This window comes from Ruditapes philippinarum, unplaced genomic scaffold, assembly GCF_026571515.1.
Source record: "Ruditapes philippinarum isolate M1 unplaced genomic scaffold, ASM2657151v2 ctg12_1_1_1_1, whole genome shotgun sequence".
Lineage (NCBI taxonomy): Eukaryota > Metazoa > Mollusca > Bivalvia > Venerida > Veneridae > Ruditapes > Ruditapes philippinarum.
Genome location: NW_026861084.1, coordinates 143,860 through 158,573, shown reverse-complemented (window position 1 = coordinate 158,573; position 14,714 = coordinate 143,860). Strand labels below are relative to the sequence as shown.

The following is a 14,714-nucleotide window of genomic DNA, read 5'->3' as shown; positions in this document are numbered from 1 at the left end:
CATCCTATGAAGTTTGAGGGTCTGTAGGTCTAAAGGAACTCTAGTTATCATCCGGAAACGAGAAATTGACCAACGGTCACTGTGACCTTGACCTTTGAACTACTGACCCCAAAACAATAGGGATCATCTGCTCAATAAGGACCAATCATCCTATGAAGTTTGAGGTCTGTAGGTCTAAAGGAACTCTAGTTATCATCCGGAAACGAGAAATTGACCAACGGTCAGTGTGACCTTGACCTTTGACCTACTGACCCAAAAACAATAGGGATCATCAGCTCTATAAGACCAATCATCCTATGAAGTTTGAGGGCTGTAGGTCAAAAGGAACTCTAGTTATCATCCGGAAACGAGAAATTGACCAACGGTCACTGTGACCTTGACCTTTGAACTACTGACCCCAAAAACAATAGGGATCATCTGCTCAATAAGACCATTCATCCTATGAAGTTTGAGAGCTGTAGGTCAAAAGGAACTCTAGTTATCGTCCGGAAACGAAGAATGGACGGACGGACGGACTGACGGACGGACGGACAGGGCAAAAACAATATGTCTCCCCCCGAGGTGGGGGAGACATAATTAAAGTAGACTGTGACCAATGATTGATAACAAGCATGCAAGGTATATCTATGTCCTAAATGGCTGAAAATATGGAAGAACATATGTAAATAGTGAGCAATCCTAACAGTTCAATGGCCCTCTATGCAATATATGCTGAACAGGGGCAATATTATTCACCAGATTTACTTTAATGAGGACCATGTAAGCATACAAAAGCCAAGACTGAAGTCATTACCCATATTCTTGAAAAGTACAAAACTTTTGACATTTATAATATTTTATTCATCAAAATAAGTAAATCCAGCACAATTAACAGTCTGTTGTCAAACAGTTTATCATCAGACGTTTTACAGAGATTTCCTATCAGAAGTAGCAATAGCTATGTGTTACATGCTTTCATGTGAGCTACATGTTATAACATTTTCAAAAACACTTTTTTTTTCAAGAAAGAACAGTTCCTTTTTAAGACCAAAACAATTTAACGATAGACATCATGAACATTTTGTGTCCATTACAAAAATTGCGTGTTTTTTCCTGTTTAAAATATTCCACTAAAAAGTCTTTGAAGAGCATGGTTATACCACCATTAAACCCATTGGAAGAATTCAATATCAGGCAGAAGAGCCCATTGATTGCCTTTAAAACAAAAAAACATAGGTTTAAACTTGTAAACCTGGCATCATTTGTTCATATAATCACAGTATTTATAATGAAAATCAAAATTATTGTGACAAATGCATTTTACTAATGAACTTTTTGACTACATTCACCCAACTTTGAATATTATAGACCACATGTAATTTGAAAACAATATTTTGTGCCCACAAGAATGAATATCTTCAAGTATAACTTTTTGTGTGATAAAGAATAAGTTAACTAAAGACACTGTCATATATATTTGTCTTAAACTGTCATTTGTTGTTGTTTTTCTGTTGTTTAGCACTAATGTGATGATTCATGGTAAGAAATGAGAGAAAAATGAAAGAACACATGAACTATTTCTTGGCCTTTTTCTTCTCAGCCTCTTCTTCCTTCTCTTTCTCTATCTCAGCTAGATATTTGTCTATCTCATCAGAATCTATCATCTGAAATATAACAAATATTTGATGGTGTTTTCTTATCTGGAGCAAACTTTTATAAATACATTAAATACAATAAACTTAATAGAACATGTATTTTGTTTCAAAAATAGAAGTTCAGTTATTTACTTTATATACTTGTAAATGACAAATGAATAACTAAACTGGCTTTTTGTATCAACCTTGAACCTTCTTATAGACATATTTCACTCCTAATTCTGTATACCAAAGGCTCAAACACTATTCATATTTCTATCATCTTTTTTAACCAACAGTTAAAATCAAAACAAAGGCTTTTTTTAAAATTTAAAGCAAACACTATTAAATGAAATAATAATGTTACCTAGATAGCAGAACTATAAAGAAATGGCTGGCAGGCTGTTATATTAAATTGATAACTAAGACTATGTTTCATTTTACCAAAAAGCATTAAAAAGGGTTTTTAAATTCCCTTAGCAATTTTATGGCCCCCTTTTTATAAAAATCCTTTAAATTTTTTTACCTTACCCTTTTTTGGTTGTCCTCTCTTTTTAATAGCCTAATTCCCCCAATTTTTTCACCAGTCGTCAAAATTCCTAAAGCAGGCTTTTTAATGTAAGTTTGATACACTCTTTATCATCTCCTGCTACTTCGTCAGTGTAATGTTTCTCTAGGAATTCTCTCACTGTCTTTGCACTCCTTCCAATAGCATTTGCCTATCAAAAGATCAACAAGGAACTTCTTGAAAAAGAATTTGCTTTGAAATTTTGAATTATAACCTAATGTTAGTAAACTTTTATTTAACTATTACCAATCAATTTTATTATACAATTGAGCCAAAACTATTAATCATACATGTATTTAGGGGAAATTTTAAAATATGTCTGAATAGCTAATATTGCAGAAAATGCCATATGATCTTGATTGCATTTGTCACATGGGACAGTTTATTGGGTATATGAGCCGTGTCACAACAAAACCAACATAATGGGTTTGCGACCAGCATGGATCCAGACCAGCCTGCGCATCCGCGCAGTCTGAACAGGATCCAGGCTGTTCGCTATCTGTTTCTCTACTTGTTATAGGGTTTGTAAGTGAACAGCATGGATCCTGATCAGACTGCGCGGATGCGCAGGCTGGTCTGGATCCATGCTGGTCGCAAACCCATTATGTTGGTTTTGTCATGATGCTGCTCATATGCAGTTGACACAATCACTCCTAAAGGAAGAGTTATGAAAGAAATTTTATTTGTTTTACCTTCCATTCATGGTATGTTCCTGAGGGATCAGTCTGATATAGATGTGGACCATCATCATAACCTATTAACAATGCAGATAAACCAAATGGACGTCTTCCATTACTCTGTGTATATTTCTGAAATAACATATTTTATATATTAAACAGTATCTTTCTTTTAAACAGTATGTACACTGATGTTTTGAATAATGAAATGATATTGTTATTTCTATTTTTCTCTAATTTACTTATCAGATGTGGTTCTGTGAGAAATTCATTACGAAACAAATTAAAAACTTCTGTGGGAAAATTCATTGTAACAGAGATTTGAACAACAAACAAATTAACACTTCTTTTTCATACTAAAAATAGTGTACAGTTTCTAACAACTTTTTGTTATTTCATTATTTTGTTGTTGTTTATTTAGATTTCAGTATTTGTTTAAGTCATGTGACAAACTTTGAACTTTCCCACTGGTAGTGGAGGAGCCCATGTAGCTCACAAAACTTGAAAAAAAAAAAAATAAGAATGGTATAGAAATTTGTACAAGAAAAAGTTAAGGAACCTAAGAATGCAGGATAGCCTGTTTTGACCTTCCTTGCAAGGTTTTAAATTAGACTATTTAACATACAATAAATAAACTTCTATACTGTATGTACCTGTTTAAGTTGTGCTATATATCTGGTTATTTTTCTTAGTAAAAGGATTTCCTTTATTGTGACTCTGACTTCTTTTTGCTCTATTAATGAAAATGACTCAGGTAATTAGAAAAGATATTAAACAAAAAAAGATACAATCAAAACAAAGGGATATTTTTATAAAAATTTTCTTAAAAATGGATATGATTCAGAAAAACCCTGCATGTAGCTAATTTTTTAAAAAATTAATAGTTAAGTTGTATGTAAAGCTTCATTGGTTGATAATGAGAGATGAAATAATATTTTCCAAGGTTTGTAAATCCCTAACCCAAATGGTTAGGACACCCCGGGCACATTTTTTTTTAATAATCAGACTTAAAGATATTTCCTGAATCAAAAGAATATACTATTTCCTTTACTTTTGGCACATAAAAATCGCATGAAGTAGTCTAATACAAATGTAGTTTAAGGAAAATTAACTTAGATCAGATATACAATATCGCTACAATGTTTGTTATGATCATAATTTCTACTCAATCCCAATTAAAGGAGAGCTGAAATGTCAGACGGCCTTTTGTTATCATCATGTCTAAGTCAATATCTTCTTAGAGTTAAAACTACAATATGTCAATTAAAGCTGAAATAGACTTTTTGAACATTTATTCATAACTAGTTATGTCAGGTTGTACATAAACATTATCAGAAATCACAAAGTTAAAAACAAGACATTACTTTGTAACGAAACATGACAGATTGAGAAGTACATGTACAGACCTTAATCTGTTGTCTTGACTTTAATATTATTACTAAAGAATTCACAAACCTATGACTAATGAAACTTTTGTTCTTAACTCAGTTCATGCATCTGTAACATTATTAACCAAATGACCTCAATATCAATTTCTATTTGACCACAATATTAATAGAGGTCATAATTCTTCTATTCATGACCAACCTACACATCAAATTTAAATCTACTGTAGGTCAAAGATTTCTCTGGTAATTGGTGAAGCAAGGTTGTGGTCATGGCAATGAACAGACAGGCTGACCCAATCACAGTATGCTCCCACTTTTCAAGCGAGTGCATAAAAACTGTAGGAAGTATAATTAAGCTAAGAATAACTAAGTTCCTTTAATAATCATATAAAAACATGCATTGTATGGCATTGTTGAAAAAAAGAAGTAATTACACATTCTTACCTGCAAATGCAAGAGCAACATGGTCATCTAACAAAGCTATTTTTCTAACAGTTCTATCCTCCTGTAATTTAGCAACAGCTTTCTTTTCAACTCCAAGAACAACAATATCCTTGCCACGAACACCGACCTGAAAATTTTAACAATTAAGATGTACATGTTTTAAGTCATTTCAATAGTCCGATTCATGTAAATTTTAATACAGGGCTGCCAATAGTAAATGTTCACATAAACTGAAGCCCTGCAAGTCCCATTGATTTTAAAGCACTCTGACAACTTCATTTTCTTGACAATATTTGTCAATTTGCTTTTACTATATGTGAGAACTACAAGGCTTCAGCAAGTATGGAAAATGCAAATATTCTAAACAGTAGGCTGCCACTTTTAGAACATGTAACAACAGGGGCGGCAAAATCAATTCTTTGTACTCACTACTGCCCAGGTTGTCCCGACAAGTGGAATTTTCAAGACTTTAAGCAGGTTCTGTTGTATCTTTTAAAGTTATCATTTTCTCCAAAGTCACAAACCCTTTAAAATGAAAAAATGAAAAACTATAAATCTGAGCTTGGTTTGTTCTGTCAAACATCTGAAACAAATAATTGGGAATGAAACGGCTGTACCATTGACAAAGTGAGAGTGAAACGTCTAGGTGTGATTGCTTGGGAGTGAAATGTTTCAATAGTGAAATGTCTTGGAAGTAAAATGTCTGGAATTCACAGAACATCACTTTCTTTTTTGCTTATTTTAAGCTTAGAGAATAATTTTTACCTATATTTGGGGACTATAAAAAAGAAATTGGAAACTACTATTTAGTGCTGGAAAATTGTCAAGCAAGGGCATCTTCCAATAAACTTAGTTCTGCTTCCAAAATTTTTTATTTAAAGCCGCTTTTTAACATTTTTTTTTTCATTCTGATCCAATTAAAAGTTTTGGATTAAGACCCGTTAGTAACCTACCAGAATTAACATATGTTGATTTAACTATATTTTCATTTAAAAATAAACTTGTCCCAATTAATTTTTGTGCATTTCGAGATAAAACAATTATTTTAATATTGTTCTATACCATTTAAAGTATCAAAATATTATTAATAACATTTTAATATTGTTCTATACCATTTAAAGTATCAAAATATTAATAACGTCATCAAAATTGCTTATTTAACTGTGAAACATCAATTATGCCGACATTTAAGAGCTATGCGAGACCTCGTATGAGAGTCGTGTACTATATTTAGAAATTTAGAACATATTTGTTGACATGGTTTCAATATTTATAATTCAAAATACTGTTTTTATTCATTTTTTAGTAGATCTACTTAAATAAAATTATATTGAATACAGAAGTCAGTAAATCACCTTTTCCAATATTTTTAAAAGTAATTTATTAAAAAGTTGGAAGCACAGGGGTTCTGTTTTCTCACCTGTCCGCACAAAATTAACCCGTAAAGGTCAATCTCGTAATCAGGTGGTCAAACATTTTGGCAATATGGCAGCCAAGTCCTAAAATTTTTACCTGTCGAAACTATTAGGTAGCTTATGTTCCTATTAAGTTTTTTATACGTCCATCCTTGGCTCATCAATAGATTATACATAGTTTTATCAAGATATGCTTCACTTATATTATCAGTTATGGCTAGTTCTGGCTTCCAAAACTTTATAAGCCGCTATTTAACATTTTTGTTTTTCATCTGATGCGGCATTAAAGTTTTGGATTAGACCCGTTACGAAACCTAACCAGAATAACATAAGGCCTAAAAAAACTAGAAATGTGTCATCATGCCACGGATGCCCCCGCATGCAGCCAAATTTTCAGATGGTGCATTTATTATTTTTTTCATTTTAATTTCAAAGCCCTTAAAACTTTTCAATGTTAACACAAACCATTTTCATACAATGTTCAAGGCACTGAAATTATTCAGTCTTAACCTTTTAAAAATAGCATATTGCATATTTGTAGCCAAAATAATGGCTAAAAGTATGAGTGCTGAAACTGAAAGTTCAAAATTTTTCCAACATCCACGACCAAAATCAAATTTAAACTGCTTATTCCTAAGATGTATCTATATTATTTTCAAAGTGAAAGGGACATAACTCTGCCAAAAAATCATCAAACCATGACCAAATTCCAACTTGACCTGCCCATTCCTTTGACATATCCATATGTCAAATTTAAGTTGAATATGTAACACTGTTGGGTAGATAATGAACAGAAACTGTAAATTTCATATTATTTTCAAAGTGAAAGGGGCATTACTCTGCCAAAAATCATTGAACCATGACCAAATTCGAACTTGGCCTGGGCATTTCAAAAACATATCCATATGTCAAATTTGAGTTGAATGTGTTGTACCATTGGGGAGATAATAAACGGAAACTGAAAATTTCATATTACTTTCAAAGTGAAAGGGGCATTACTCTGCCAAAAATCATTGAACCATGACCAAATTTGAACTTGACCTGCGCATTCCTTTGACGCATCCATATGTCAAGTTTGAGTTGAATGTGTTGTACCTTTGGGGAGATAATGAACGGAAACTGAAAATTTCATATTGTTTTCAAAGTAAAAGGGGCATAACTCTGCCAAAAATCATCTAACCATGACCAAATTCAAACTTGACCTGTATTTTTTTCATGACATATCCATATGTCAAGTTTGAGTTGAATGTGTTGTACCTTTGAGGAGAAAAATGAACGGAAACTGAAAATTTCATATTATTTTCAAAGTAAAAGGTGCATAACTCTGCCAAAAATCATCGAACCATGACAAAATTCGAACATGACCTGTATTTTCTCATGACATATCCATATGTCAAGTTTGAGTTGAATGTGTTGTTCCGTTGGGGAGATAATGAACGGAAACTGAAAATTTCATATTATTTTCAAAGTAAAAGGGGCATAACTCTGCCAAAAATCATCAAACCATGACCAAATTCGAACTTGACCTGTATTTTCTCATTACATATCCATATGTCAAGTTTGAGTTGAATGTGTTGTACCGTTGGGGAGATAATGAACGGAAACTGAAATTTCATATTATTTTCAAAGTAAAAGGGGCATAACTCTGCCAAAAATCATCAAACCATGACCAAATTCGATCTTGACCTGTATTTTCTCATGACATATCCATATGTCAAGTTTGAGTTGAATGTGTTGTACCATTGGGGAGATAATGAACGGAAACTGAAATTTCATATTATTTTCAAAGTAAAAGGGGCATAACTCTGCCAAAAATCATCGAACCATGACCAAATTCGAACTTGACCTGTATTTTCTCATGACATATCCATATGTCAAATTTGAGTTGAATGTGTGCAACCGTTCTTAAGATAATGAACGGAAACTGATGATGACGGAATGACAGAATGACGGAAGGACGGAATGACGGAACAGGGTAACACTATATGCATAAAAAATTGTTTTGTTTGGGTCACCCAACCCTACCTAATAATATACGCCGACCCTACCGTTTCTTTCGTGTCCAAAAAAAAAAAAAAAAAAAATTATTATATAAAATATAAAAGTATTATTGAGGTACGGTACAGTACAGGTTTTATCGCCGCTCTTAGTTACAAAATGGAGGATCACATCGTCAATATTTGTAAAACGGCGTGTGACCTTCACCAAACGGCAGAACGCCGAGAGTTTAAGATTGTTACACCTAAAATGTCTTTTGAAAACATAGAAGGGATGTATTTGTGCCACCCGGGAGGCACAAAATAGCAAATGTCAATATACAGTCCTGGTGAATAAAAAAAAAAAAGAAAAGAAAATCCGACCTACCCTACCTATTCCTTGAGAGCATGTTACCCTAACAAAACAATTTTTTTTTTTTAGGCCTAAGTTGATTTATCTTTCACTTGCAAATACACTGGACCCAATCAATTCTTGTGCATTTTATGGTAAAACAAAAAAAACATTAAAAAAATGAAATTTATAAAAATATTGGAAGCACATGGGTTCCTAAAGGTCAACCTCGTAATCACGTGGTCAAACATTTTGGAAATATGGCGGCCAAGTGCCGAAATTTTTACCTGCCGGAAACTATTAGGTAGTTCATGTTCGTAATAAGATTTTTACTTGTCCATCCTTGGCTTATCAACAGATTATACGCGGAAAGTCCGAGCGGGGCCAAAGCCCCGTGAGGGCTGTAGTGCTTTTAGATAACATGTATGACGTGTATCAATTCAAATGAAATCAAATTAAAAGTAAATGAAAATTTCAAAAAGATATATATCCTATACCTAATGAGGTGTGAAAAAATCCTTAGTTAACTGGGCGCCGCCATTTTGAAATCCTTTTGAGCTAAATATAGATATCAAAGCGCTTTTAATGAGCGTCTACATAATTTAGACTATTGCTAGCGTCTGCTAAATAACACTTCCGGTGAGAGAATTATGTGCAAAATCAGAAAGTAAACATGCATTCCATTGATAAGAACTAAAGTAACGATTATAAATATAGAAAGTTACTTTACCATATCCTTTTTGATAAATTAGCACATTAAATATAACATTAAAACAACAACTGTGATTAGAGATTAACAAACAAGAGCTGTCACAGGAGACAGCCAAGCTCGACTAATAAAATACTGGACGCGGTAAGGAGGACAAAACTATGAAAGAAAAATCAATTATGTATTATTATGTATTAAGTTATAGTAAAAAAATAACATTTGTTAACATAAATTCCAAGATCAAGGGAAATAATTCTAGAAATAGTCACGCTAGAGTTATGAACCTTGTCACACAACATGTGTGTTATGATAAGAAATATATATTTGAAGTTTGAAGTAGATACCTTAAAAAGTAAAAAACTTATAATATTTCTTAAAGAAAATCCTAAGTTCAAAGAGAGATAAAGCTGTGAAAATTGCTTCAAGAGTTATGAACATTGTCACATAAAATGTAATTGATGATAAGGAATAAGTATTTGAAGTAGATACCTTTAAAACTAAAAAAGTTATAGTAAAAAATAACATTTTTCTAATAAAACTAGAACTATCGCTGAATGCGATTCATACCCCCACCAATGTCCTTGACAGAAGACAACTTGGAAAGGTGGTTAAGGGAATAACTTAAGTGACACAAATACATAAAAAGAAATTATCTCTGGTGAAAAAAAGACTAATTGTACAGGTAATAGTAAAAATATCTATTATCAAATCATGTTCGAAACAGTTACAAATAACCTTTCATTTTCCCAATATACTAAACTTTTTATAAGTCAATTTTTGACCTTCAAGTGTGGCCTTGAACTTCAGCTGGCACAAGGGTAAGATGAGTTCTGCACATCGCCCAATTGGAGTGAACATTTGAGTAAAGTTTGAAGAAGAATCCTTCCATTAGTATAGAATTTATAGAGCGGACACAACATATTGTCTAGTATTGATTGTATGTAAATTTAAAGACTTTAAAAAGGGGCATAACTTTGTCAAAATCCAATACAGAGTTATGAAACTTGACCTGCATATTGTAATTGTGACACCTCATATATCTTTTAAGTTTCAAGCAAATACCTATGCTAGTTTCCGAAATATTCAAGAACATGTTTTAATCTAAGAACATTTTCTAAGTCAATTTTTGACCTTCAAGTCTGACCTTGACCTTTAGTCTGCACAAAGGTGACATAGATTCTGCACATAACCTTGTTTAGGTGAACATTTGAGAAAAGTTTGAAGAAAATTCTTCCATTAGTATAGGATTTATAGAGCGGACACAACATATTGTCTAATATGTGATTGTATGTAAATTTGAAGATTAAAAAGGGGCATAACTTTGTTAAAATGCAATACAGAGTTATGAAACTTGACCAGCATATCTTAATTGTGACACTTCATTTATATTTTAAGTTTCAAGCAAATACCTTTCCTAGATTCAGAAATATTCAGATATATGTTAAAATTAAAGAACATTTTCTAAGTCAATTTTTGACCTTCAAGTGTGACCTTGACCTGAAGCCGGCAAAAGAGTGACATGGGTTCTGCACATAACCTTGTTGAGGTGAACATTTGAGCCAAGTTTGAAGAAAATCTTTCCATAAGTGTAGGACTTACAGAGCGGACACGACATACAGTGTAATATTTGATTGTTTGATATTTGACCTTCAATTGTGACCTTGATCTTGAGCTGACACATGAGCAACATGGGTTCTGCACATCCCATTGTTGAAATGAACATTTGAGCCAAGTTTGAAGAAAATCTTTCAATTAGTGTAGGACATACAGAGCGGACATGACATATTGTGTAATATTTGATTGTTTGATATTTGACCTTCAATTGTGGCCTTGACCTTAAAATGACACATGGGCAACATGAGTTCTGCACATCCCCTTGTTGAGGTGAACATTTTAGCCAAGTTTGAAGAAAATCTTTCAATTATTGTAGGACCTACAGAGCGGACACGACATACTGTCTAATATATGATTGTGTTTGATATTTGACCTTCAATTGTGACCTTGACCTTCAGCTGACACATGGGCAACATGGGTTCTGCACATCCCCTTGCTGAGGTGAACATTTGAGCCAAGTTTGAAGAAAATCCTTCAAGTGGTATAGGAGTTATAGAGCGGACACGAAAATGGAGACGGACGGACCGACCGACTGACCGACCGACACGACAAAGCGAATCCATTATAGCCCCCCCACATTTTGTGGTGGGGGTATAAAAATCTAAATTTATGGGGAGATAATTCTTGCAATATTGGTGCTAGAGTTATGAACCTTGTCACATAAGATATGGATGATGATAAGGTACATATATTTGAAGTATGAAGTTGATCCCTTTAGAAATAAATAAGTTACAGTAAAAAATAATATTTTTTAAGGAAAATTCTAAGTTCAAGGGGAGATAAATCTGAAATTATTTGTGCTAGAGTTACGAACCTTGTCAAATAAGATGGGGATGATGATAAGGTACATATATTTGAAGTATGAGGGTGATCCCTTAAGAAATAAAGAAGTTACAGTAAAAAATAGTATTTTTTAAGGAAAATTCTAAGTTCAAGGGGAGATAAATCTGAAAATATTGGTGCTAGAGTTATGAACCTTGTTACATAAGATGTGGTTGATGATAAGGAACATATATTTGAAGTTTGAAGTTGATACAGTAAGAAATGACAAAGTTATAGTGAAAAATATTTTACTGCACCAAAACTTTAATCTGAAATCTGGACGCAGACGCCGACGCCGGGGCAAGTAGAATAGCTCTCCATATACTTCATATAGTCAAGCTAAAAATGGCGGACGGGATTTTCCAAACGCCGATGCATGCGCAGTGGTCCCCCTTTACATTCGGAGATTTTCGGAATATTCCGAGCGCTCCGACGATAGGTTGAACACCGCTACTTTATTTGTTTTGTTTACGGTACAAAATACCTGAAAGAAATATCTGGTTTACATCTACACTAAACATGTCATGCTCAAATCATAATTCATAAGAGCTTTCCGCACCATAAGTAGCACCTAATTTCATATCATATAGTATTATCAAGGTATGCTTCACTTTACTTCATGGCATGTTCGATGAATGAATACGAGCCTGTCAGATTCCTGGCACGATTATTGGTGGACTTTTCCTACGGGGTTGTCTTCAGCGGTCACGTCATGTCATTGTATATAAACGGGTACGCTGAAGACCTTAAGCTAAGTTATGGCATGTTTGATGAATTATAATTTAAAATTAAGAGCGTGTCAGATTCCTGGCACGATTATTGGTGGACTTTCCCTACAGGTCTGTCTACAGCGTTCACGTCATGTCATAGTATCTAAACTAGTACGCTGAAGATATTAAGCTACCATTAACTATATATTTTGTATTAAGATCCGCGATAATAATTATCATTATAGTTGTCATTACCCCACCCACTTGTGACAATGCAGAAAATCAAAATAATTGTTCGTAGTTTTAGCTAATTCTAAACGTATCATACCGCTGTAGATCCTTTCTTTACAGCTTCTTGTGCGTATTCAACTTGAAATAAATGCCCGTCTGGGGAAAAAACAGTAATTGCACGGTCGTATCTAGCAGTCATGATGAAAACTTTTTGTTTACCGGCACCGGAAATGTTCTAAGAGTTCTGTCCCTTCAGCAATTCAAGGTTGAATACCACAAAGTATAAAAATCAAAGCGCTGCAAGTATTAAGAAACAACTTTAAGGAATATTATTTGTCTTAGTGACCTATTTATAATCGGCTATTTAACACTCGTCTTGGAGTTCAAATGCGTAGGAATTGACTATGAAGGTCGTAGGCTAAAGCCCTTGTAACTTTCATTGTTTAACATTTTCACAGTTACCGACTCAAGGATATTGAAGTTTTATTGGTGAAAGTACCAAATTGTATTGATATGTGAATTTGTAGAGAAATCTACAAACTTTATTTATGGATCAATATTTAACATAGGGGCCTATATAACAAACATAATTTCAAACAATACGCACATGTACATTACACTGCCAACTTTTTCATTCTCTATTTGTTAGTGATCGAACCTCTGAATACTTTTATAGTAATTTACTCCTTAAAATTTTTTAAAACTAAACAATCTAAACAATTAATATCCAAAAAGGTTTTTAATAGAGGGCCGAGTTGACCTGTGCCAAGTTGACCCGTGCCGAGTTGGTATAGGGCCGAGTTAACCCTTTACCTTGTGGGCATTATTCATGTGGGATGATGGGCAGATTATTATATCCAGTCCCATTTTTTTAAATGTTATTTGTCAACATTTATCATTTTAACATCACACTTAACTGCTTTTAATATACTTTTCCTGACATACGTTTCCTGACAAGTGCCTTCAAGTTGTATCAGGAGTATCATGTAGATTTAAATACAGAGCTACTTCCCTTACGTATATACAAACTTGCAAGTCAACTAAAATCATGTTTTTTAATGTACTTTATTTCTTTTGTAATTTTATCTTTAATAAAAAAACTGCGATAACACAAATTACACTTAAATAGTTGTAATCTTAAAATCAAGCAATCCGCGCTGAAAACCTACTTTATCTTTAAAGCTAGCTGTTTTGGTGACGTAGAATGTGGAGTCATTGTTACAAATTTTGCATGTGCTCGTGTTTAACGAGCCAATTATGATTATGAACTTTATGGCCCCGGGCTGCAATCCCATTATCAGCCATGTGACACTCATGATCAGTTAAATTCAGTCATTTTTTTAAATATATATAATACAAATACAACATTATAATATCATGAACAAGTTAATTGTACATAACCCCGGTTAACAAATTTGATACATTGCAGAGCATGATTATAATTGTACTATTGTCTGGATGTTCGATTGTCGGTTATCACCAGAAGACCATTGACTATACATTGTACATAAGTTTAATTCTAAACATAAAGCATATTTTTACATGCCAAAGCATTTCATCAAACTGTTATCAAAGAGACAAGTCTACACTGAGTTAAACCCACGTGACTAGAGTGAATGAGAGAGCATGTCATATTACACAACAATAAACACTTCCATATTTACGTGTTGAATCACTTTCCTTTACAGGCCTACCTATTGTAAAAGAAATATTATGCCCAAGTTTCTTATTTGAAAATACTGATAATTGCTAACAGCATGTGCAATAAGAAATATATCTTCCCATACGCATTGTGTGAACTCTTCTTGTCAAATTTTACATTTTCAGTAAGAATTTCCTAGAGATTTCAAGTAATTTCTGTTAATCAGACATTTCAGTCAAAGAGGAGCGTAGTATATCTTTAAGCTTCTGTTTTTAATGATAATCTATTTATGTCATTTTCACGTCATGTCAATTATTAAAGTTCTGTGAGTTAAAGCTTCGCTTTATTATATAGGCATTTGGCTCATTTGTATTGTCAATAATTTTAAAGTATTTCTAGGACATACATTTTTTTACAATCTACACATGCTTATAATAGATATATCTTTTAATCATCTCAAAAATGTACTGTAGTCATCATCTATTTTCATTTACGATAAATAAAGAATCAAACTTGACAAATTACCCCATATCTTGATGATATGTTTTGACAA

The 14,714-nt window shown here is 33.1% G+C and overlaps 1 protein-coding gene across 1 annotated transcript; it reads right to left on the bottom strand.

Annotated features, from left to right (window-relative positions):
- Positions 1-1,200: 1,200 nt before the first annotated feature.
- LOC132714464 (proteasome subunit alpha type-7-like) lies at positions 1,201-12,779 on the bottom strand. The gene is made up of 6 exons (XM_060697361.1): positions 12,617-12,779; positions 4,683-4,817; positions 3,512-3,607; positions 2,874-2,990; positions 2,220-2,332; positions 1,201-1,689 (listed from the first exon to the last, which is right to left on the bottom strand). Exons 1-6 carry the CDS (start codon positions 12,716-12,718, stop codon positions 1,554-1,556), a joined length of 699 nt encoding a protein of 232 aa, XP_060553344.1. The 5' UTR covers positions 12,719-12,779; the 3' UTR covers positions 1,201-1,553.
- Between the last annotated feature and the right edge of the window lie 1,935 nt (positions 12,780-14,714).